Source organism: Sinocyclocheilus grahami, unplaced genomic scaffold (assembly GCF_001515645.1).
Source record: "Sinocyclocheilus grahami isolate Dianchi unplaced genomic scaffold, SAMN03320097.WGS_v1.1 scaffold710.1, whole genome shotgun sequence".
Lineage (NCBI taxonomy): Eukaryota > Metazoa > Chordata > Actinopteri > Cypriniformes > Cyprinidae > Sinocyclocheilus > Sinocyclocheilus grahami.
Genome location: NW_015505889.1, coordinates 586,798 through 608,947, shown reverse-complemented (window position 1 = coordinate 608,947; position 22,150 = coordinate 586,798). Strand labels below are relative to the sequence as shown.

Sequence of the window (22,150 nt, the reverse complement as noted above, 5' to 3'; positions counted from 1 at the left end):
TCCACATACTGTACATTATTGTTATGCCTCGTTTTTCTGAAAAGCGTTGATTTTTACAAAGCTCATCGGTCTGAAAAGCGAGGTGTGCTCTGATTAGCCAGCTATCCAGTGCATTGTGATTGGCCGAATACCTCAAGCGTGTGACGGAAATGTTACGCCCCTACCATATTGTGATTAGAGATGTTCCGATATGCTTTTTCCCTTCCCGATACCGATTCCGATACCTGGGCTCAGGGTATTGGCCAATACCGAGTACTGATCCGATACATGGGTGTGTATCTGTATATACAGCTGTATGTACTACTAGCCCTGTATGAATTGATAGAATTATTTTATTGTGTGCTTCAGACTTATCCCTTAAAAAAACATGAACAAATACATACAGTGAACTAGAGTATTTTTATTATCTGACATACATTTGACATTAATATTATTTATTTTTCTTAAGTGAAAAAGAACTTCAAATGCAGCCACAAATCTAACACTGTAAACTGAAAAGGTATTTTAGTTTTACAATATAACTGTATAAAAAACAGTGCAACAAATAAATCTAAGAATATAAAAAAATTTAATATGAATAATATAAGAAAATAATCTCTTTAAAACTTAAAGTCCAGAAACTATTTTGCATTTCAGTTTTAAATACAAAGTACAAAAAAGTGCAACAGTAACTTATACTCAATCTAAGTAGTTCTTTAAAAAAAACACTAAGTGCAGCCACAATGTAGTGAAATAAGAGACTTGAGTAATAGAGTACAAAAATAAACCTCAACTGAACAAGTTAAGATTCAGCAAGAGCAGTATTAAACCCAGAATGAAAATATACATATTTCAAGTAACTTAAACTAGGTTACACACTGCTGTGGGAACTTAGTACTGCTCACAATTTCAATAACAATGGCAATAACAAAAGTTATTTTTCAGGGAAATGAGCATTTCTGCTCTCTCTCCTCCTAGCCTGTTTCTCTTTGCATCCACAATGTTAGATGCTGTGCTGAACAGTCTCTCGATGTCCACACTGGTACCAGGGGTGCAGAGAAACTTTGCAGCAGTGGCAGCCAGAGTGGGAAACCGAACTTGGTTGACTGCCCAGTACTGCAATGGGCTGTCTGAGTGTGAGATAGTTTGCTCCATCACATATGTCTGAAGTTGAACATGTGTGCTTGAACCATGTTCCTCCTCATGCTCCTGCAGAATTTCCTCAAACAGGCCCTTCAAGCTACTCTCAATGCTGCTGCCACCTACCTGCACTTCCAATCGTGCAGTTTTCTTGGGGTTTTCTGCTATTGTCTCTGCTACAGCTGTGGTGGTCATTTTCAGTGACTTCTCAATCTTCTCCATCTCTACTGTCAGAGCATCCTTTGCATGCTTGATGTTGTCTGCACTTGAGAAGTATCTGAAAGAAACAATAATTAAAAACAATAAATAAATGTAACAAATAAATAACCTCCTCCAAAGTAGCCTTAGCCTTAATGCATCAGTAATTATTAAATTATTAGGAGCAAAACGTTTTTGAAAATAGCATTTATACAGTACCATTTAAAATAATACATAACAAGTGAACTAATATACTCAATGTGGCAATGACAATAATCAATATGGACATGAAGAAACATTTTAATAGACATACCTGTCTTTGAAATGTGGATCCATGAGAGTTGCAACTGCATACAAGGGATCTTCCTCGATGGTTGCGAATCGTTTCTTGACGGCCTCAAGAAGGGTAGTTTTCATTGTTTTTATACCAGTGTCCTCCTGGCTCTCCCGAGCAAGTAGCCATTTTAGAACTCTAACTGAGGGGATGACTTCCGCTACAGACGAGGTGGAGGAGCTAATCTGTTTGGTCAGTTCCTCAAATGGTGCCAAAACAGTGACAGTTTTTTCCAGCAAAGCCCACTAATTGGCTGTCAATGTGGCTGGCAGGTCGTGATCAGCTACGTATGCTGAAATCGGCCGCTTCTGCTCAAGTAAACTCTCTACCATATAAAAAGTACTATTCCACCTTGTCGCCACATCTTGGTGCAAACGTTTGTTGGGCATTTTTAGATCCCTCTGAATATCCTCCAGGCACGTTGTGGCCAATGATGAGTGTTTGAAATGGCCAATTATCTTCCTACAGTTCGCCAGAGCATCGTTTGTATTTCTTCTGCACTGCTCTAAATAGTGGTTGCTTGTGGCAACACAGCACAACTTCCTGTGTTTGCATTCTGAGCAGCGAAGAATAATTGATTTCCGATTTGCAGCGTTAAGCAAAGCTAGCGGGAGCATAACTAGGTCTTGTTTAAGAAAATGGTATTGGATTGGTAAATGGGATCAAGTACTCGCCGATATCGATGCCAGAATTTTTTGTGGTATCGGCGGGATTTCCGATACTAGTATCGGAATCGGAACAACCCTTGGCTGACTCTTAAATTTTATAAAGAATATCTCTTTGGATTTGAGACTTTAGTCTTTGCAACTTTACAGATCTTCTTTATGCACCAAGAGCTTGTAACACTCCAAAGAGAAAGGAAAAATTGAAATCGCATTATGACCCCTTTAAAAAAATTATAAAGAAATATTAAAATCTAATATAAAAGAAATATTTTAAAATGTAAAAAAATTACAAAAGCACATAATTACTAAAACAATTAAAATGAAAACTGAAAATATATTTTTAAAAATACTATACTTTATAAATAATACTAAAATAACACTGCTGCACCAATGCTTCAGAGCCCCCACCATGTTTATTTTTGTGGTGCAAATATAAATCCACGTTTTTGAATCCGACTATACAAATTGCCTGGTTTACATGTCAGTTATCTGATTATTTAGGCTTATTCTTTTGGATCATGCACAGTCAGATTATTTGTTTTCGTTTGAGGTGTTTGCATAATGATTTTTCAGTGAGGTATCACTTACATTTATGGAGTATTAGGCTTCATGTAAACATAGCTCCCATTTGGTTTTGTAATATTTGTTATTCTGTGGCCTTTAGTGAGAAATTTGAGAGGTGAAAAGAAGATTGGGTGCCACATTTTGTCTTTTTATGCTAATGGTAATTACAGGGGATAGGAGAGGCCACTCCATGGGCACCCACCAGCCGAATCTCTTAAGTTAATGTGTGTGTAGTATTGCTCATGTTTAATGGCGGTTAGCTTCAGAGAGAGCATTCATGCCAGAAAATACTGCATTGCATCTCTCTTTCCTGGTACCAGCCATATTCTCTCCTCAGCCCAGCCTCCATTACCACTTTAGCTCTCTGCTCTAATTACTCTTATGTGTCGCTTTTAGCAGCACACCAAACAGATGAATAAGCATGTCTCGATAAAGCTGAACTATTTTGAGGTCCCAGATATAAATCGCAGAAAAAAGCAGAGCGACAGATTTAACCCAGCTGACTAGGGATGTAACGATTCACTCAACTCACGATTCGATTCACGATTTTATTTTATTTTTTACAAAATTAGATTTAAGACAAATTATCAATTAAATGTGTCCTTTTATTATTGCTTGGACAAAATGCTGCACATTTCTTTGTGAAATTGAAATATAACACTATAATAATATACTAATATAGCACTTGCATATTATTGCTCTTTTGTTGGTTTTGATTGTTTCTATTGTCCTCATTTGTAAGTCGCTTTGGATAAAAGCATCCGCTAAATGACAACATTTAAATATAATGTAAATGTAAATAACAAAACTCAATTTAAATTTTAAAACAAGCCCCAAATCAAATAAGTAACACAAATAAAATAAATCTCTTCATATAAACAAACTAAGGCTTTGTCTGTGCTCTTTCCATTTAAAATTAGAGGCAACCACTGCATTTTAATCATGATCCAAACAAAGATGCTGCATGCATGCAACATGAGCAGTTTTTATTGGATTGTATAATTTCGAAATTTGAAGCAAAAACAGAATGGTTTGACTTCAGTTTTGTGAAACTATACGTAAAAATATCTGCATGAAACAGCGGACGAGCTGAATGAGACGCAGGTTCACTCTCTGCCAGCAGGTGGCGCGTAAAGCGTTTCTTTGGTTTCCGCTGTAAACAAAGCAGTGCTGCACTTATGAACTTTAATATGCATTATATGGATGGGCGATACCTCTTATTTTATTCTCAATCCGATACCGATATTTTCAAGCCCAGTATCCTCGATATCGATACCTATAAACTAAATTGATCTTTTAAATTATTAAAATAATATAATCCGTAATTATACTCACTTAATATTAGATTTTAACTCCACGTTTTTTAACATTTCATATGCCTTTTTTGTTTACACTGTCAAAAATAAAATATCCTATAATTGTATTTTAGCCCTTTACAGGTGCAACTATACCCCTAAAAGGGAGCATATTAGTACCATACAAGTATACATGCTTTAAAGGGGTCATAGGATGCTACATGCACTTTTACAAGTAGTTTGAACTGAAATGTGTGTTGGCAGTGTGTGTACACAACCACCCTGTAATGATAAAAATCCACCCAGTGTTTTTTTTTTTTTTTTTTAAATCTGATTAAATGTTTTCCCCTTTCTCAAATCGAGCCGATCTCAGATGCCTGTCTGTGTGACGTCACACAGACAGGCCCCTCCCACAATAGTTTGATTGACAGTAGCGTTTCAGCACAGACTGGACTGGTGTCTTACCTCAGACCCGCCCTGAGTGAGCTGTCATCAGTCTGCCATTGTTTCACCGCTGGAGCAGATGTAGACAAGAATGACTCCTAAGCGATTGAGGTGTTCTGTTGTTGGATGTAATAATGAACATAGCAGTCGTCATTTACTGCCGACATCTGAGCCGCTGAACTTGCAGTGGATTACATTTGTTTCTGAAGGGAATGCGCCCCCGATCTACATAAATGCGTTATGTTCACGTGAATCATTCATGATCCAGCCTCATCTACAGAAGAGAGTATAATGTTTTGTAATGAATCTTTGCAAATCGCCTTTCCTAATAATGTGCTAATTAGCAAGTTACACGATGAATGCGGCTAAAGTAAACAGTCTCTCTGAGAGCAGCTCGGAAGAAAGGGGTGGGGTCAGCAGAGCTCATTAACAATTTAAAGGAAAATGCTACAAAACGGCTTGATCTGAAAATAAATAAATGAATAAATAAAATGAATGGTAAAAAAATGCACTTTAGAATCAATATTTTTATGTGAGGATCGATACTTTCGATACAACATCAGTATCGAAAGTATCGATACTTAAGGATGGATCCGCCCATCCCTAATGCATTATACAGAGGCAAGATGAAAAGAAAAAATACCATCAAAACATTTCTAAAGACAGTATACTTCCCCTCAGACATGGATTCATATAAACTCCTCCACCTAAATGAATCGCGATTTGTTTAGCATCTCAACCAATTTGAATCGTCACATAGTTGAATCGATTTTCAATGTTAGTTGGTACATCCCTACAGCTGACATTTGTATTTTGAGGCCGTTGGGCTGTTTGAATGTGCAGTTTTATTTATAAACATGGTTAGCAGTCAGAGCCGCTGCTGGAATGATATGTCTGATATAATGCCTGGTGGGAGCTCAGCTTCAGAAGAGTCAGATCAGTGTGTGCAACATTTAGCAGCACATAATTAATAATTAACTTCTTTCCGTAGCTATAGATTGTAAATGTAAATCTGACCATCTGTCTGACGTTTCCAGTCAAGTTGTATTTATTTGTCCTTTGCACAGCTTGCATAAGTTTTACTGGCATGGAAATGCATAAGATGAGCCTCAGTGTGTAGAGATTTGGACACAGTACAGTAATATAGTAACTGTTATAATATTGCAAAAAAAGTTACAAAGTGCTAGAGAGTAACAGTACTAGAATACTGTAGAGAAGACAGGTAGTGTTGGTGACTGTCTGCCAGGAGACACTGTCAAAAACAGATTGTGTGAGGGTTGTTTATGGTTTTAAATGTACAGTAGAAAACTTGGTTTTGTCTTTTTCTCCTCTCTCTCTGTTAGTCCAGGTCAATTCAGTTTAATGCCATGAGCGGTACTGTAATTCCTGGTTGCGCAGCACAGGTATAAACACTTGTAAAGCTCTGTCAGAAAAAGAAATTGTATGAGTGCAGATAACACATTTTTTTGAGGCTTATGTTTCAGCTCAGGACATCATAAAATTGACATTTCGCTTTAACTTACATAGAATTACAGGTTAGCAGTTTTAAAGTTTATAAGCTGTAGCTTGGAAAGTTGTAGTAGTGGGAATAGTTTCGAAGTAACTGTGTTAATTCAGTTGGATAAAATGATTAAAAGCGGGAGGAAAGAGGAGGGATAGGGATGAGCTATCAGTACACCAAGCACATGCGGCCCTAGCCGGTACTGCCTGAAGCGTCCTCTAAATTGATTGGCTCTAGCTTTAGAAAGTGTCAAATGAATGTACTTCTATGGAAAATTGAGCATTAAAAAAGGGCAAGAGTAGAAACAGAAGAACGAGCACCTCTTTCTTGTTTGATTTCAAAGCTGAACCCTGTTAAGTGTAGTGATATTTAGGCAGTAGAGTTTTTAAAACAGTGGATGAATAGAAATATAATGGTGGAACAGGAAGGAGAGTGTGAAGTCCCAGAGTACAAGCACAGCCTGAAGCTGTGTGAAGTTTGGTGGTTTTAACAAATCTTGGAAAGCTTTTGACCTCTGAAGGAATTTAACACAATAACACAATCCATTTGAACTTTTAACAACCAGTTTAAATAAATTTACTTGCACAAACTAGCCAAATTAAAAACAAAAGTTTAAAAGTTTGGGGTGAGTAAGATTTTGTAATTTTTTTAAGTCTCATGCTCACCAAGGCTGCACTTATTTGAACAAAAAAACAAACAAGCCATTGTTTCACCGCTGGAGCAGATGTAGACAAGAATGACTCCTAAGCGATTGAGGTGTTCTGTTGTTGGATGTAATAATGAACATAGCAGTCGTCATTTACTGCCGACATCTGAGCCGCTGAACTTGCAGTGGATTACATTTGTTTCTGAAGGGAATGCGCCCCCGATCTACATAAATGCGTTATGTTCACGTGAATCATTCATGATCCAGCCTCATCTACAGAAGAGAGTATAATGTTTTGTAATGAATCTTTGCAAATCGCCTTTCCTAATAATGTGCTAATTAGCAAGTTACACGATGAATGCGGCTAAAGTAAACAGTCTCTCTGAGAGCAGCTCGGAAGAAAGGGGTGGGGTCAGCAGAGCTCATTAACAATTTAAAGGAAAATGCTACAAAACGGCTTGATCTGAAAATAAATAAATGAATAAATAAAATGAATGGTAAAAAAATGCACTTTAGAATCAATATTTTTATGTGAGGATCGATACTTTCGATACAACATCAGTATCGAAAGTATCGATACTTAAGGATGGATCCGCCCATCCCTAACAGTATACTTCCCCTCAGACATGGATTCATATAAACTCCTCCACCTAAATGAATCGCGATTTGTTTAGCATCTCAACCGATTTGAATCGTCACATAGTTGAATCGATTTTCAATGTTAGTTGTTACATCCCTACAGCTGACATTTGTATTTTTAGACCGTTGGGCTGTTTGAATGTGCAGTTTTATTTATAAACATGGTTAGCAGTCAGAGCCGCTGCTGGAATGATATGTCTGATATAATGCCTGGTGGGAGCTCAGCTTCAGAAGAGTCAGATCAGTGTGTGCAACATTTAGCAGCACATAATTAATAATTAACTTCTTTCCGTAGCTATAGATTCCGCCCATCCCTAATGCATTATACAGAGGCAAGATGAAAAGAAAAAATACCATCAAAACTTTTCTAAAGACAGTATACTTCCCCTCAGACATGGATTCATATAAACTCCTCCACCTAAATGAATCGCGATTTGTTTAGCATCTCAACCGATTTGAATCGTCACATAGTTGAATCGATTTTCAATGTTAGTTGTTACATCCCTACAGCTGACATTTGTATTTTTAGACCGTTGGGCTGTTTGAATGTGCAGTTTTATTTATAAACATGGTTAGCAGTCAGAGCCGCTGCTGGAATGATATGTCTGATATAATGCCTGGTGGGAGCTCAGCTTCAGAAGAGTCAGATCAGTGTGTGCAACATTTAGCAGCACATAATTAATAATTAACTTCTTTCCGTAGCTATAGATTGTAAATGTAAATCTGACCATCTGTCTGACGTTTCCAGTCAAGTTGTATTTATTTGTCCTTTGCACAGCTTGCATAAGTTTTACTGGCATGGAAATGCATAAGATGAGCCTCAGTGTGTAGAGATTTGGACACAGTACAGTAATATAGTAACTGTTATAATATTGCAAAAAAAGTTACAAAGTGCTAGAGAGTAACAGTACTAGAATACTGTAGAGAAGACAGGTAGTGTTGGTGACTGTCTGCCAGGAGACACTGTCAAAAACAGATTGTGTGAGGGTTGTTTATGGTTTTAAATGTACAGTAGAAAACTTGGTTTTGTCTTTTTCTCCTCTCTCTCTGTTAGTCCAGGTCAATTCAGTTTAATGCCATGAGCGGTACTGTAATTCCTGGTTGCGCAGCACAGGTATAAACACTTGTAAAGCTCTGTCAGAAAAAGAAATTGTATGAGTGCAGATAACACATTTTTTTGAGGCTTATGTTTCAGCTCAGGACATCATAAAATTGACATTTCGCTTTAACTTACATAGAATTACAGGTTAGCAGTTTTAAAGTTTATAAGCTGTAGCTTGGAAAGTTGTAGTAGTGGGAATAGTTTCGAAGTAACTGTGTTAATTCAGTTGGATAAAATGATTAAAAGCGGGAGGAAAGAGGAGGGATAGGGATGAGCTATCAGTACACCAAGCACATGCGGCCCTAGCCGGTACTGCCTGAAGCGTCCTCTAAATTGATTGGCTCTAGCTTTAGAAAGTGTCAAATGAATGTACTTCTATGGAAAATTGAGCATTAAAAAAGGGCAAGAGTAGAAACAGAAGAACGAGCACCTCTTTCTTGTTTGATTTCAAAGCTGAACCCTGTTAAGTGTAGTGATATTTAGGCAGTAGAGTTTTTAAAACAGTGGATGAATAGAAATATAATGGTGGAACAGGAAGGAGAGTGTGAAGTCCCAGAGTACAAGCACAGCCTGAAGCTGTGTGAAGTTTGGTGGTTTTAACAAATCTTGGAAAGCTTTTGACCTCTGAAGGAATTAATCTCTTAGACTTTTTCAAAAGTCCTTTGTTTAGTCTTGTGTATCTACACTTTTGACTAAAATAGAAGAAAATACAGTTCTGCTTTTTTAAATTCTTCTCAAAAGTATCTTTCAAAGATTTGATGTCTAATAACCTGGCAAGCTTTGGCAAAACCAGTCATTATTTCATCCTCAGAAGCAGTTCTGTGTCAGCTTGTTCCTTGTAAACAAGATTTGGTTTCTTTGCGAACGGATTAAAATGAACCTGTGTGCTCTTTACTCCTAGATGTTATTTTAGACTAGGTTAGAGATTGCAAGAAAAAATGCTTTCCAGTTTATTGTAGAATATCAGATGGACTATTAGTGAGTGGATGGGGGTCTGAGTTCTGATGGTCTGGTAATGTTGTGTTTAAATATATACATTTTTCTTTTCACATAAATTGATTTGCATGTAGCCTGTCCATTATACATATAGCAGCAGGTTTCATGGCTGTGCGTGTTTTGTTTTGTGGCGTATGATTGAGGTCAGATGTGCTGCGTCTTCGCCTGCAGCACCTGTGTGTTTATGTCTCTGAGGTACTACAGGTGCCAAGAACTTGATGACTCAAAGTTTTAGGGTAGAGAAGTTCACTTCTGAGTGTCTCACCTCAAGGAAAGCCATCTTCCCACACAAACAGTGCACACTCCCTGCAGTGAGATCTGTGGGCGAGGGTTAAGTTCAGTATCGTTTTAAACGGCTGTCAGTGAATAAGTTTAGGGTTAGCATTAGCATCCTCTCTGTGCATTTTATGTAATGAATATGAGGAAGCGCATGTTATATTTACTCGAGTTATACTAAGAAACACAAAAGGGATGCTCAGACGTTGTCTCTCTCAATCCCTCCCCCCACTCTCTTCTCTAGCGCTGTCTGTTGTGAGCGCTGTATTCATTGTTACATGTTATCCTCAGGTTGTTTATCTTATCAAGTCTTTGTTACGAAATATGCTTTTTGGAATGAACAACCTCAAGAAGTCCATTAAAAATGTTTAGTTCATGTTCTGGGAATGTTCCTAGCATTCTAGTGATGTGATCTCAGTCCTCCTCCTCTCTCTTCATTTCCTTGAGTAGACTAATGGTAGATCATGCTCCACCTGAACCTGAGTTTTCTGCAGCTGTCCTTTTGTTCTGAGAGGCTAAAGCTGTTGATATCTTTGGCGTTATAAATACATGGATCATAAAAAGGCATAGCGGCATGCAGTGTGAAAATAAGTGATATGGGAGGCAATTACTGATGATATGGAAATGTTTTCCTACACTACCACTCAAAAGTTTTGGGGTCAGTAAGGTTTTTTAAAAATGTTTTTGGAAGTAGACCAATGCTCACCAAGGCTGAATTTATTTGAATTTATTTGGTCAAAAATACAGTACAAACAGTAATAGTGTGAAATATTATTGTAAAATAATTGAGATATTTTAATATATTTTAGAATTTAAATATATTTAAATATATAATTTATTCCTGTGTTGGCAAAGCTGAATTTTCTGCAGCCATGATCCTTCCTATAATTCTAATACACTGATTTGCTCAAAGAAACATCTAAGCAAATTCCTCTTATTATCAATGTTGAAGCAGTTGTGCTACTTAATATTTTTGTGACATTTTTGTAATGAAATAGAAATGTAATGACATTGAAATGTGTTGTAACATTATAAATGTCACTTTTGATCAATTTCTAATGCATCTTTGCTGAATTAAAGTGCTCATTTCTTACTGACCCCAAACTGTACTGACCCCTGTTTAACAAAGGGTTCTTAAAAAAAAAAGTGACCATTAGTTCCACAAACACAGTACTGATATTCTTTATGGTGTAGAAAAAAAATAGCACTGGTGTTGGATCGGTATTGGCCGATTCTTAGAATTTGGAATACTCTATGTAATGTTACACTGCAAAATGATAACTCAAAAAGATTAAACGATAACATAATTATTTACTGATCCCTTAAATTAATCACAAGTAAGAATACAAATAGTTAACAATAAACAAATTGTTTAAATTGTATAATGTGCACCAAAGATTTTTTTCAAGATAGTTTTTTCTGCTAAATTATACAGTCAGCTAGTTTAATTCATGTAGCTTATATATTTTTATTCAAATGTAGTTTTTCTCTGTAATGAGGAAGTGAGTATTTAGTGGATTGCGTTTAACAAAGGGTTTAAAAGAGTGACCATTAGTTCCACAAACACAGTATTGATATTCTGTAGTGGTGTAGAAAAAAATAGCACTGGTGTTGGATCGGTATTGGCAGATTCTTAGAATTTTGAATACTCTATGTAATCTTACACTGCAAAATAATAACTCAAAAAGATTAAACGATAACATCATAATTATTTACTGATCCCTTAAATTAATCACAATTATATAATGAAAGCCATAAAAACAGACAATTAATCATGATAATCAGCATAATCGTCAAAGCCCTAAAACAGACTATTAATCGCAATAGCCGTGACTATTTTTAGACAATTAATCGCCTGCCAAATTTCATAATCGTGACAGCCCTAGCGAATGACACTTAATGACAGTTGTCATAAACATGCATAAACCCGCCTTCATATTCATGACATGTGTCATGTCATGATTATGAAGGTGTCATGTCAGTCTTATGCACACCCCTTCAAGTAAAGTGTTACCATATCTTCTTTTGTGTTCAGCACAAAAAAATAAATTAATACAGGTTTGGGACAAAATGTGAGTAAATGACAGAAATTAAATTTTTGGGTGAACTATCACTTTAATGACAGTAGCAGCATGTTTAGTAGCTACTGTCCCTTTAAGAGCTGCACGCGTTTCTCTCTCAACTGTTTACTTTCATTTTAGACATAACCAACTGCTTATATGTAAACCTTGTGTGTTTTTCACAATCAGACGCGAAAGACAACTTAGTCCAATTATCAGGCATATATGTCGCACTGTACAGCCCTGCCATTAGCAATATCCTACTGAATAAGACTGTTCAGTTTTTTATTGATGTTTTGGGTCAGTTGGGGGTGTTGGGATTTGGCATTAAAATTTTTCTCACCACCAAATGCCTCATCATACTTCAGTGGTCAAAGATTAGACAGACAGACGGTGGCCAGTCTCATTATGTGACTTCATGATGCTTAGACACCTTAACTCGTCTTTATAGAGGAATCAGCTTCAGCTGTCATAGGCAGAATACAAGCCAAAGGTCAGGAGAGTTTTCATAATCTCTCCTTCTCCCTCTTTTCTTTCAGTGTCCTATCACCTTTTTAAAATTGATGAAAATTACAGGCCTCTCTCATCTTTTTAAGTGGGAGAACTTGCACAATTGGTGGCTGACTAAATACTTTTTTGCCCCACTGTATATGTGTGTGTTTACTATAGAAAACAGCCAATTTCCATGTTGTTTGAATAGCTAGTGTTGCTGATATCCAGTGACTCATGCACCTTTAAGGGGATTTACTGTACAGTCTGTCAAAACATTCATGTGAAGCACTGTGGTCTCAGAAGAGTAAATCCTCACATTTCCATTCTGACATTGATGGGTCTTTTGTCTGATACTGAAAGCTTGTTTGTGAGAGGAGTGTGCAGTATAAGTGGTGTTCGTGTCGCAAACTGGCCAACAGGAAAGCTGTATGTGAGAATGTTCCTATTACTTCTTAAAGAACACGGATGATTCTTTCTTTCTTTCTACCTCTTACTCATTCAACACACACCCACACCCGCACGCTAACTATTTTGGAGGCACAACAGACGTTAGGTATTTGATAAATAATTAATATATAGCTCAAAGACAGTCTTCGATCCACAGCAAAATGTATTCCTTGCAGAAGCCTGTGGGTGCAGTCATTGCAGAGAGATTACTTTTTCATTGTTCAGTCAGCACAAACCCCATGAGGAGATGCTTCACAAGGAGACATTTAATTGTCTCACACGTGGACTGATATTGGCATGGTCATTAGCTGTATATGAACAAAAATGCTGATGTGATAATAGTGCTGCACACAGGGTGCCATTGGCTCAGTCACAGAGCTGCATTCAGGGCTGTGACAGATCTATGAGTCCCCTGAATGACATCAGTGTAAATGAATGGGCCGGATCTCACTGTTCTTTGGTTTTAAAGAAATATTCAGGGTTTTTTTTCCCCCCAAGCGACTGTCCATAAACTGCCTGTGAGAAATAAAATTATTAGTAATATGTGTTAAAAAAAAAAGAAAAAAGAAATCCAACAACAACAACAACAACAAAAAAACACAGATAATGTCCTGGCGAAAAGTGACCATTAAGCATCAACCCTAAAACACAATGGAATGCCCAATTCAAAATGTAAAAAAATCACAATATTTACAAAATACATTGGAGCATATGTTTACAGACTTTTTCTCTTAGTGTGTTTGGAAAATATTTGCATACACTATGTTTTTACCCATAACTAGAGTAATGTTAGATGTATAAACCTAAAGAGAAGCATACGACTATGGCTATCGATAGAATAAAATATACAGTATATTGGTATACTAGTTAGGGATTTTTTATGTTTTTGAAAGAAGTCTCTTATGCGCACCAAACCTGTATTTTCAGAAATACACTGAATATTATTGCAATTCAAAAGAACCGTTTTCTTTTTAATAATTTTAAAATGTTATTTCAGCATATTTAGTGTTGAGAACCATTTATTTTTACCAATATTGAACAACAGTTGTGCTGCTTTGTTTTTGTGGAAACAGGATTCTTTGATCATAGGAAGTTTAAAAAGAACAGCATTTATTTGATATAGAAATCTTTTTAACATTATAAATGTTTACTGTAACTTTTAATAAAATTAACATATCATTGCCGAATAAAAGTATTGTTTTTTCTTCTTTTTCTTCAAAAAAAAGTCTGACCCCAAACTTTTAAGCAGTAGTGTAGATTAAAACAGCAAAATTAAATGTTAACTTATTTATTTTATATTTTTTACACAATTTTTCTCTGAAATTGTCTAACTAGCTCCCTTGCAGCCTCCTAGTTTGAAACCCCTGTATTAGCAAACAGAAATCATTTTCAGATCAAATATACTTTTATAAAGGAAATGTCGTGTCTTCCTTTGTTTTGCATTTTGTGCTCCGCATGTGTTAAAGCCGTGTGGTGATGGCAAACAAGGACCAACTCCCACTGGCCTGATCCAAGAGAATTGGGTTGTGTTGGGTCCAGATGGCAGAGGTGATGTGCAGGTTCTGTAATCTTGGAGAGCTGTTGTCCAGGGAGGGATGAACTCACATGAGGCAGCGTGAGCATAGTGTGTGCAATTGGAGGCATTTTACAGGAAGCACAATGAGCCTTCATATTGGAAATTAGAGACCTTAACCATGAGTGCAGTTTGGTAAAAAAGAGGCAATTCAGTCACATTAAAGACACAATAAAACAGGAAGTTCAGCCTGTCAGCCGAGATGAGCTTAAATAGCAGAAGGTATTTGTTACAGCAAGTCCATTAGTGTAACCACTTTGATGAACTGAATTACGAATTATAAAATGATTTTCATTCTTTTAACATGGAATCTATGTTTTACAGATAAGCACATGTGGCATGGCTGCTCTTTCACTTACTTTATTTCCTATAGTTGATGTAACTTTTGCTCCAGGTATCAGAAAATACTGGGAAAATACCCCCATACTGAGATAAAGATAATTCATCTCCATTATTCATGACTGATGATGTTTTGTTCTGTGCCTCTAGTTGTCAAATATCTATTTTTCGACTTGTTCATCCGATAACTACATTTGGATTGTTTATGGATTTTCAGTTAGATGGGAAAATGTAAATGTAAAACATAAGCAAGTGATACAGAAAGAAGTAATAATAAAAGGACTGTAAAATATTGTACTTGCACTTCATTTTGTGGCAGTGTGAGAATGAAGACCCAGTACAAACACAAAAATATAATGCAACTTTTACAAGCATTCAGAGTTTGAAGAAAGCGATCCGATATTAGTTTAGTCATAACAATGCCATTCTTCACAAAAATATGAATACAAAAATTATGAGTGTTATTTACTCACATGCTCAAACAATGTTTCTTTTTACTTTATCTTTTTGCCACTAACCTGTGCTAGTTTTATAATATGTTTGCTTGTTTTTCTTCATCCCAATGGCTTATGTTGAAAATCAACTGGGGTGCTTCAAAAACAAATGGTAAAATGCTGAAATGATCATTCTTTATCAGCCGCAGACACCTTGGATTTAGAGATTCTTCCAGAGGATTCTGGGTCTGAGGTGGTACCAGAGACGCCCCCCCACAGTCGACCTCAGGAAGACGAAGGGTCAGATCTCACTGAACCCAGCATAGACAGCACAGGTAACCAACACTTGCGTCACACTGATAAACAGAAAGTAACTATGTGATATTGATTTTGGTCATGGAACGGTTGTCAACCAGTCAGGAGTCAGGATTAGGTTTAAGGCCACAGTTATAAACTTGAGGAACAATCTTATCAGCATACAGTATCATTACCCTCTGACTGTAGGGTTGGTTTATGGTTAGGTTAGATTTTGGGTTAGGGCTACTATTAGTAGAAAAGTAGTGTCTTTACACAGTGAGTGTGCCGTGTAATTGTGCAGCATGAGTGCAATCAGAGCGACAAATGAATGGTTTGCAATCAGCTGTCTCCTCAAAAGAGACCGTTTGCAAACAGCAGAAAGCCACCTTCATGCGACACACATAGACACAAGTGTTGTTCACTCTGCTGCGCATAATAGCTCTAAATAAAATAATATGTATACACACACACACATATCTTGCTTGCATTCTTTTTGTCATGTGCTGTGCACGTTTGTGATGACACTAGATGTATGCAAATCCATCAGGGTTCGAAAGAATCTCGGGTTCAGACTGCAGCAAAGGTGTCCAGTGTGAAAGCCCCTTTAGATTATATATAGCACAGCACAAGTCATTGTGGAGCGCACCATCTACTCACAATTCAGAAAGCGAATGAAGAATTTTAACTATCAGTGCGTGAATTAAAACCGAAGCTTGAAAGTGTTGTTGATGCTGATGCAAACATCTGAAACACACTCTCATATTCACACTAACTGTACTTGATTCAAAGTGCCTAAACACAAGATTAGGATCAAAGAATTGAGTTTGCAGAAACGGCTGATGAATAATTTAGAGTCAATTGTGGAGCTTTTAATTGCACCACACCTTCCTGTTAAATTAGGTCCATACAACATGTGTCCAGGCTGTAAACCTGCACTGTAACAGCAGTTTGAAAGCCATTTGATGCGTGTAAATCTCCTCTGACATTGCCAAGACATAAATCTCCCACTAACAGCTACAACTCTTCATGTTTTGTAAGCTCTCAATTTCACTTTTTCTCCTAAAGGCCAGCCAGCCTTATTTCTTTGTTTCTCCCTACTAAAGTTTATTGATCCCTGTTTACCCTGCACTCTGGTATTTCTTGAAGAACTCAAGTTTTCGCTCTCTCTCTTAGGTCAGGCTGAGTATGTTTCTCATATCCGAAGGCTAATGGCTGAGGGAGGGATGACAGCGGTTGTCCAGCGTGAGCAGAGCACCACAATGGCTTCCATGGGCAGCTTTGGCAACAACATCATCGTCAGCCACCGAATCCACCGTGGCTCCCAGACAGGAGTGGGCGCACAAAGCCATACTGGTTTGAGCCCCACCCCTGGGCCCTCCTCGACTGCCCCTGAGACTTTGGCTGGAGCTGCAGGTTCGTACTCCCGCGTCCTCTCCAGCACGCTGGGGCTTCATACCGACACCACTCGGGGCACCTCTACAGACATAGACCTAACGCCCCTCGTAGAACAGGAAAGACTTCACACGTCCCTCCTTTCACAGGAGTTTTCACCTGTTTTCTCATCTGCTCCAGACACAAATGGACCTTCCGCTTCCATGCAAACAGACAATGTCTTGGAGGGGGAGGAGCTCCAAGACTTTGCATCCTTCCCTCCGTCTTTACTCTCATCCTCACCCTCTCTTTCTCCAGTGAATAACAGTAACTACAGCAACAGCGATAGTAGTTATCACGGAGACCAATATAGGCGGTAAAAGCGGTGGAGTTTGGAGAGGAAACCAACAATTTGAAACCAACCGAGAAGAGAAAAGACCACACAACAGAAATTTCCGGAAATATTTGCGCTCGACCCATGTGTTCCTCTCTCTTCTCGCCATCAGCGTTCATATGTCACATCTGCTCTGACACGGTCTAGTGAATAATGAAAGGACAAAAAAGTAGTAGTTTCCTGCTCAGCTTAAACTCTGCAATGAATTCAGACCATTCCATGTTGTACGTTAATCAGCCTTGCTGAAGTTTCCAGTGGGGGTCTTTGACTGCCTGTTGTCCATCATGATCAAAGTGTAGATCCACGTACAGAGTAAGGAGTGTGAATAGCAGAGAGACAGAGCATCGCTTTGCAATCAGTCTTTAGTCTGTTGAGGAACATTTGTTCAACTAAACGCTTTGTTCCTCTACATCCTCTTTCAAATAAAACGTTTTGGATTCCAATTGGGAGCTGCTGCTTTGAGCAGAAAGGTAAAATTTCCTTGGACAGGACAGTAGTCCAAAAAGATTCAAAACCTTGTCACACTCTGCACAACTTACTTATATTACTGTTGGTTAGTTTATCGAGTCATTGCTGTTTTAGATGATGACTGGTGCATTTTAGTTCAGGTTTTTATGAAGTTGAAAAGACCACACGCTTTTTTTAGGCCTTTGGAAAGAAGGTAAGAAAGAAGACAGAGGTGTACACAAGTTTTATATTTTGTACTGTATAGTTTAATTCTGTGGCATTAAGGGGTGAAAAAAAAAAAATTCTGTCATTATTTACTCACCCTCATGTTGTTCCAAACTTGTATGACTTTCTTCTGTGAAACACAAAATAAGGAATTCTGAGAAGTGTTTTTTTGTGCAAGTGGTCATGTTTTATTACCAAAATTCAAATATTTTCTTTAATGTTTCGCAGAAGAAAGTAAGTCATACAGGTTTGGAATGACATGAAAGTCAGTAAATGATGACAGAATTTTTATTTTAGCGTGAACTATCCCTTGAAGTTGTGATGTTTGTCTGCATCCTCATCATCAACTGTCTTCCGTGTGGCCAAGTCAGTCTCTTTTGCACTCGTTTTTACCACAGAAACACTTCAAGTATAATGCTTTCCCCCGACTGAAAACAGAAAAATGGCTTCTTAAAAAGGGTCTCCCCTTCCCTGTTTACAGTAAAGTGCTTCTCAACACGTTGTGATAAACGTCACACTCAGAGCCTCAGCAGGGAAGCGGTGAAGTCTGACAGGTGTGTGTATGTGAGAGAGATGCTATCCCAGTTCTGTCAGCTACTGTAGATTTTCAAAGCCTATTGAAAGTTAGGCAGGCACCTGACAACAGTTCTGTTGCATCCTTCCTTTTTATTTCTAATGTAGCACTCCGTTTCCTATTTGCTTTCTCAGAAAACATTTCTGAGGTGTGTGTGTTCAGAGAGCTTGTCCGTTGAACCTCAAAGCCTGCCACTGGCTCTGTTGTTATGCCGTTTGAATTTCAGAATTTACAGCACATTTTGACTTTAGCTTGTCCACAAACCACTAAATCGCCAATCAATGTCTAATCTGCTTAAGTGTACCTTATGTTGAGACGTGACCTTAGGAAGTGTCTTCATGATGGGTGTTTAAGTGTCAAAACGCTGGCCAGTGGTCTGGTACACAGTGCTACAGTACTGAGTGTTTGTGACTTGTGGTTGTGTTTATTTGAGATTATTTTTTTTATTCACAGGCGTAATGCATTATGTTCTGCATTAATATGGAGAGGCTCTCTCTGCTTCTTTTGGCAAACCACTTTATCCTGAAAATGAATGTCTGGTGGTATCTCCTGAATCAAGTCGGAGCACAACCCGCAGCTTTGGTAAACAGTGTAACCTCTGCTTTAGCTCAGCTCACTGGCCTCCTACTGTAAAAACATAATTTTAGTTCTCTTCCTGCACCTGAACAAAAAATTACAGCAGCAGCTCTTCTGATGGATTATGTACTTAACATTAAGAAGTGACTATTTTTTGTCCTTTCTTTGTTTTTTAGAAAACCATGTTATTAATTTCTTTCTTTTAAAGGAAAAAAGGCGATAATACATTGATCTGCATTCTGAGAAACAGTCCTCTATGTGATTTAAATGTAATAAAATTATAACAGGCAAGCCATGTTATTGTTTGTTTGTGTTTAGACAGTGAGGAGGATAGAAATGCTCATCTGCTAATTTTTTTTTTCTAATTGTATTTTTATTATGGTCCTTTTTGTTGCAGATGACCAGGGTGAGAGATGTCTCACGTCCTCCTAGTTTTGACTGATTCTGCTGCACCAATTGATTCTTTAAACTGAAGTCTCATGCAAATCTTGTGAAAGGTCCAGATGCTATTAGATCCACCGTACTTAATTTATTATATACTGTAAGCCTGTTCAGTCAGACACTTAGCTACATGTTAGCCTTGTTGCTCCTGAGCTGACTTCAGATCAGTGCTGACTGCTTTAGGATTATGCTTCTCACGTAAGTAGATTATATTCAGATGATTCCAGAACTGTGAGTGAGATGAAGATGAGATGGTGTTCACTGTGCTATGATGGAGAGGTGAGTGTTGACTCTGGGAGACCATTTGAATAAAAGAGCCTGTAAAAATGATCTGTCAGTATTCAAATTTTCAAACCTGCAGAGCTTCTTCAAGCATGTGCTATTGGATTCTGAAGGTACAATGTAATTCAAGGTTGTTAATTGTTCATCTTCTCAATGGAAATGGTTTCGGAGAGATGAGGTGAATAGGAATGAGATGTGTGTGAGCTGCAGCAAAAGCTACATATGTCAGGAAAGTCCTCACACTGATTAAATGGGATAAAAAAAAATGTAAAGTCTCTGTTCAGTGGACCAGTCCTGTAATTAGGAGCGCATAGAGAGGTGACACCAGATGACATAACTGTTACAAATATCAGTTTCATGGCATAAAACACACACTTATGTATTATTTAAGGACACACGCCCAGAAACACTTCATCACGCTTGCATAAATGAAAGCAAACTAGCTAATATGAGGCTGTAGAAGCAACATGCAATAAGATATGTGAGAACTTTCTGTCCTTTAGGTTCCATTCAACTAAAACACTGTGGTGGCTAATTGCTGGTGTAGATTCAAGACAGCAGAGGGCTCATTAAAAGAGAAAGACTCCTGAGAGGATGGAGCGAGAAAGGGCTGTTGCCTTACAGCATTCTGCTGCACACATACATACCTAGAGGTCAAGGTATGACAGGTTCGACTGAGGCAGTTAGCCCCTGCTGGTAGATGCTGTAACTACACCAAAACATATTTCACAAGCAGCACTGTATTCAGACTAAATTTATATTTTAAATTATTTTATTTGCTTCATTTAAAAGCAAGATGTGAATTATAGATAGATGGAAGGATGGATGGATAGATAGAAGCATGGTTTCCACAAATATATTAAGTTTTCACTTCAATGCTGAAAACAAGAAATATTTATTGCACACCAAATCAGTATATTAGAATGAATTCTCATGGATCATGTGGCACTGAAGACTTGCTGAAAATTCAGCTTTGCCATGACAGGAATAAATTACATTTTAAAATAGAAAACGGTTATTTTAAGTGATAATACATTTTACATTATTACTTGATCAAATAAATGCTTGGTGAAAATAAGAGACTTTTTTCATCAAAAAATCTTAAGTAAAAGCCATCCTGACAGATAAGGAGAGTTTTAATGCAGCACAGAGAAATCCATTCCTGCCGTGTGAAATGATGCCGATTGCTGTTCCCCCAGACTGAGCTATGACAGAACGTCCCTGAAGGGCTGGGAGCCACAGCAGCGTTCACTGTTTATATTGAGAAAGCGATTATACACTTTTTTCCTAAAGGCTCTGAGAAATTCCACCTGTCTAGCAGGAAATTTGTTCGCCATTGGCCTAGTGTGTCTTATTTTCAACTTTGCTGACTCTGTTTTTCTTGCGAGTCTCTCGTCTCAAATATCAGTATCGATGCTGTGAATGAGTAAAGAGGGCTGGGATTGCAGCGAGGAAATCATAACTCACTGCATGTTAACCTGTGAGGTTGACAGCAGCAGCAGGCACAGACCATGAGTGATCAGAGTCCTCCCTATAAAGCTGATCTCAGTCATTTTGTGTAAAAACAAAGCACTGATACTGACATGATTACAGGCCCTGCTGAGCATTATCATCACCTACATTAACTCTGCTCTCACTCTTCAGAACTGCTGTTGCATAAAGTGCTCCGCACAGAGTCTCTGAGAGAGCTGCATCGCAGTGTAAGTGGGCACTGCATGTGTGTGTGGTGGCATTTTTCTGAGCTCTCAAGTGCACACATGCATAGCTAGGCTTTGTGAGAGAGTAAATTTAATGATGGGTGTTTTCTGAGAGAGAAAGGCTGTTATGCAAAGCTCCCCTTAATTGTATAATGTGGCAGATAAACAGAGTGGGCTGAGGTTAATGGGGATGACTACAGCAAAACATGCTGCTAATGATCCGGCCCATTTACTATTGCTAAAAACCCATCGGCACAGCGTGTAGCCATTATGTATGTAATTACATAGCTATCACATGTTTCTCTAACAGATATGGCATGTTTTACATTTGTTTGTTTGTTTCTCTGAAATGTTGTGTGTGTGTGTGTGTGTGTGTGTGTGTTCACAGACTGGTTTTGCTAAACTGATCATTTTCCTGTGCTTCTCTGCTGCTGTCAGTTATAATTTGCAGTACATCCCCGTCTAATAAAGCTACTGAGACTGTACAGGAAATATCCATACAGCGTTTGCTCATACATTATGGTTGACTTATAAATATTGACATTGGCCACATTAGTTAATAGGACACATGACCCTGAAATTGGATGTAATCTGAACTCATAATCATAATAGGCTTCACTGATTCTGCCCTATCATACACAATGGATGGTTATCTTTTTTGATCAACTTTTAATATTCATGAGTATTTTTGTTGTATTTTTATGGCTTTTTAGAGCAAAGTA

At 37.8% G+C, this 22,150-nt stretch overlaps 1 protein-coding gene across 3 annotated transcripts in view; it reads left to right on the top strand.

Annotated features, from left to right (window-relative positions):
- The window catches only part of ambra1a (autophagy/beclin-1 regulator 1a), a 91,511-nt gene extending 73,547 nt beyond the window's left edge, over positions 1-17,964 (top strand). For 2 of the 3 annotated variants that reach the window (XM_016244199.1, XM_016244197.1), the window contains 2 exons: positions 15,328-15,459; positions 16,595-17,963. In XM_016244199.1, coding sequence (XP_016099685.1) covers positions 15,328-15,459; positions 16,595-17,172 — 710 coding nt within the window. In that variant the 3' untranslated portion in view covers positions 17,173-17,963. Of the gene's footprint in view, positions 1-15,327; positions 15,460-16,594 lie in introns of all 3 variants that reach the window. The other variant, XM_016244198.1, reaches the window with a different exon arrangement.
- The last annotated feature ends 4,186 nt before the right edge of the window (positions 17,965-22,150 follow it).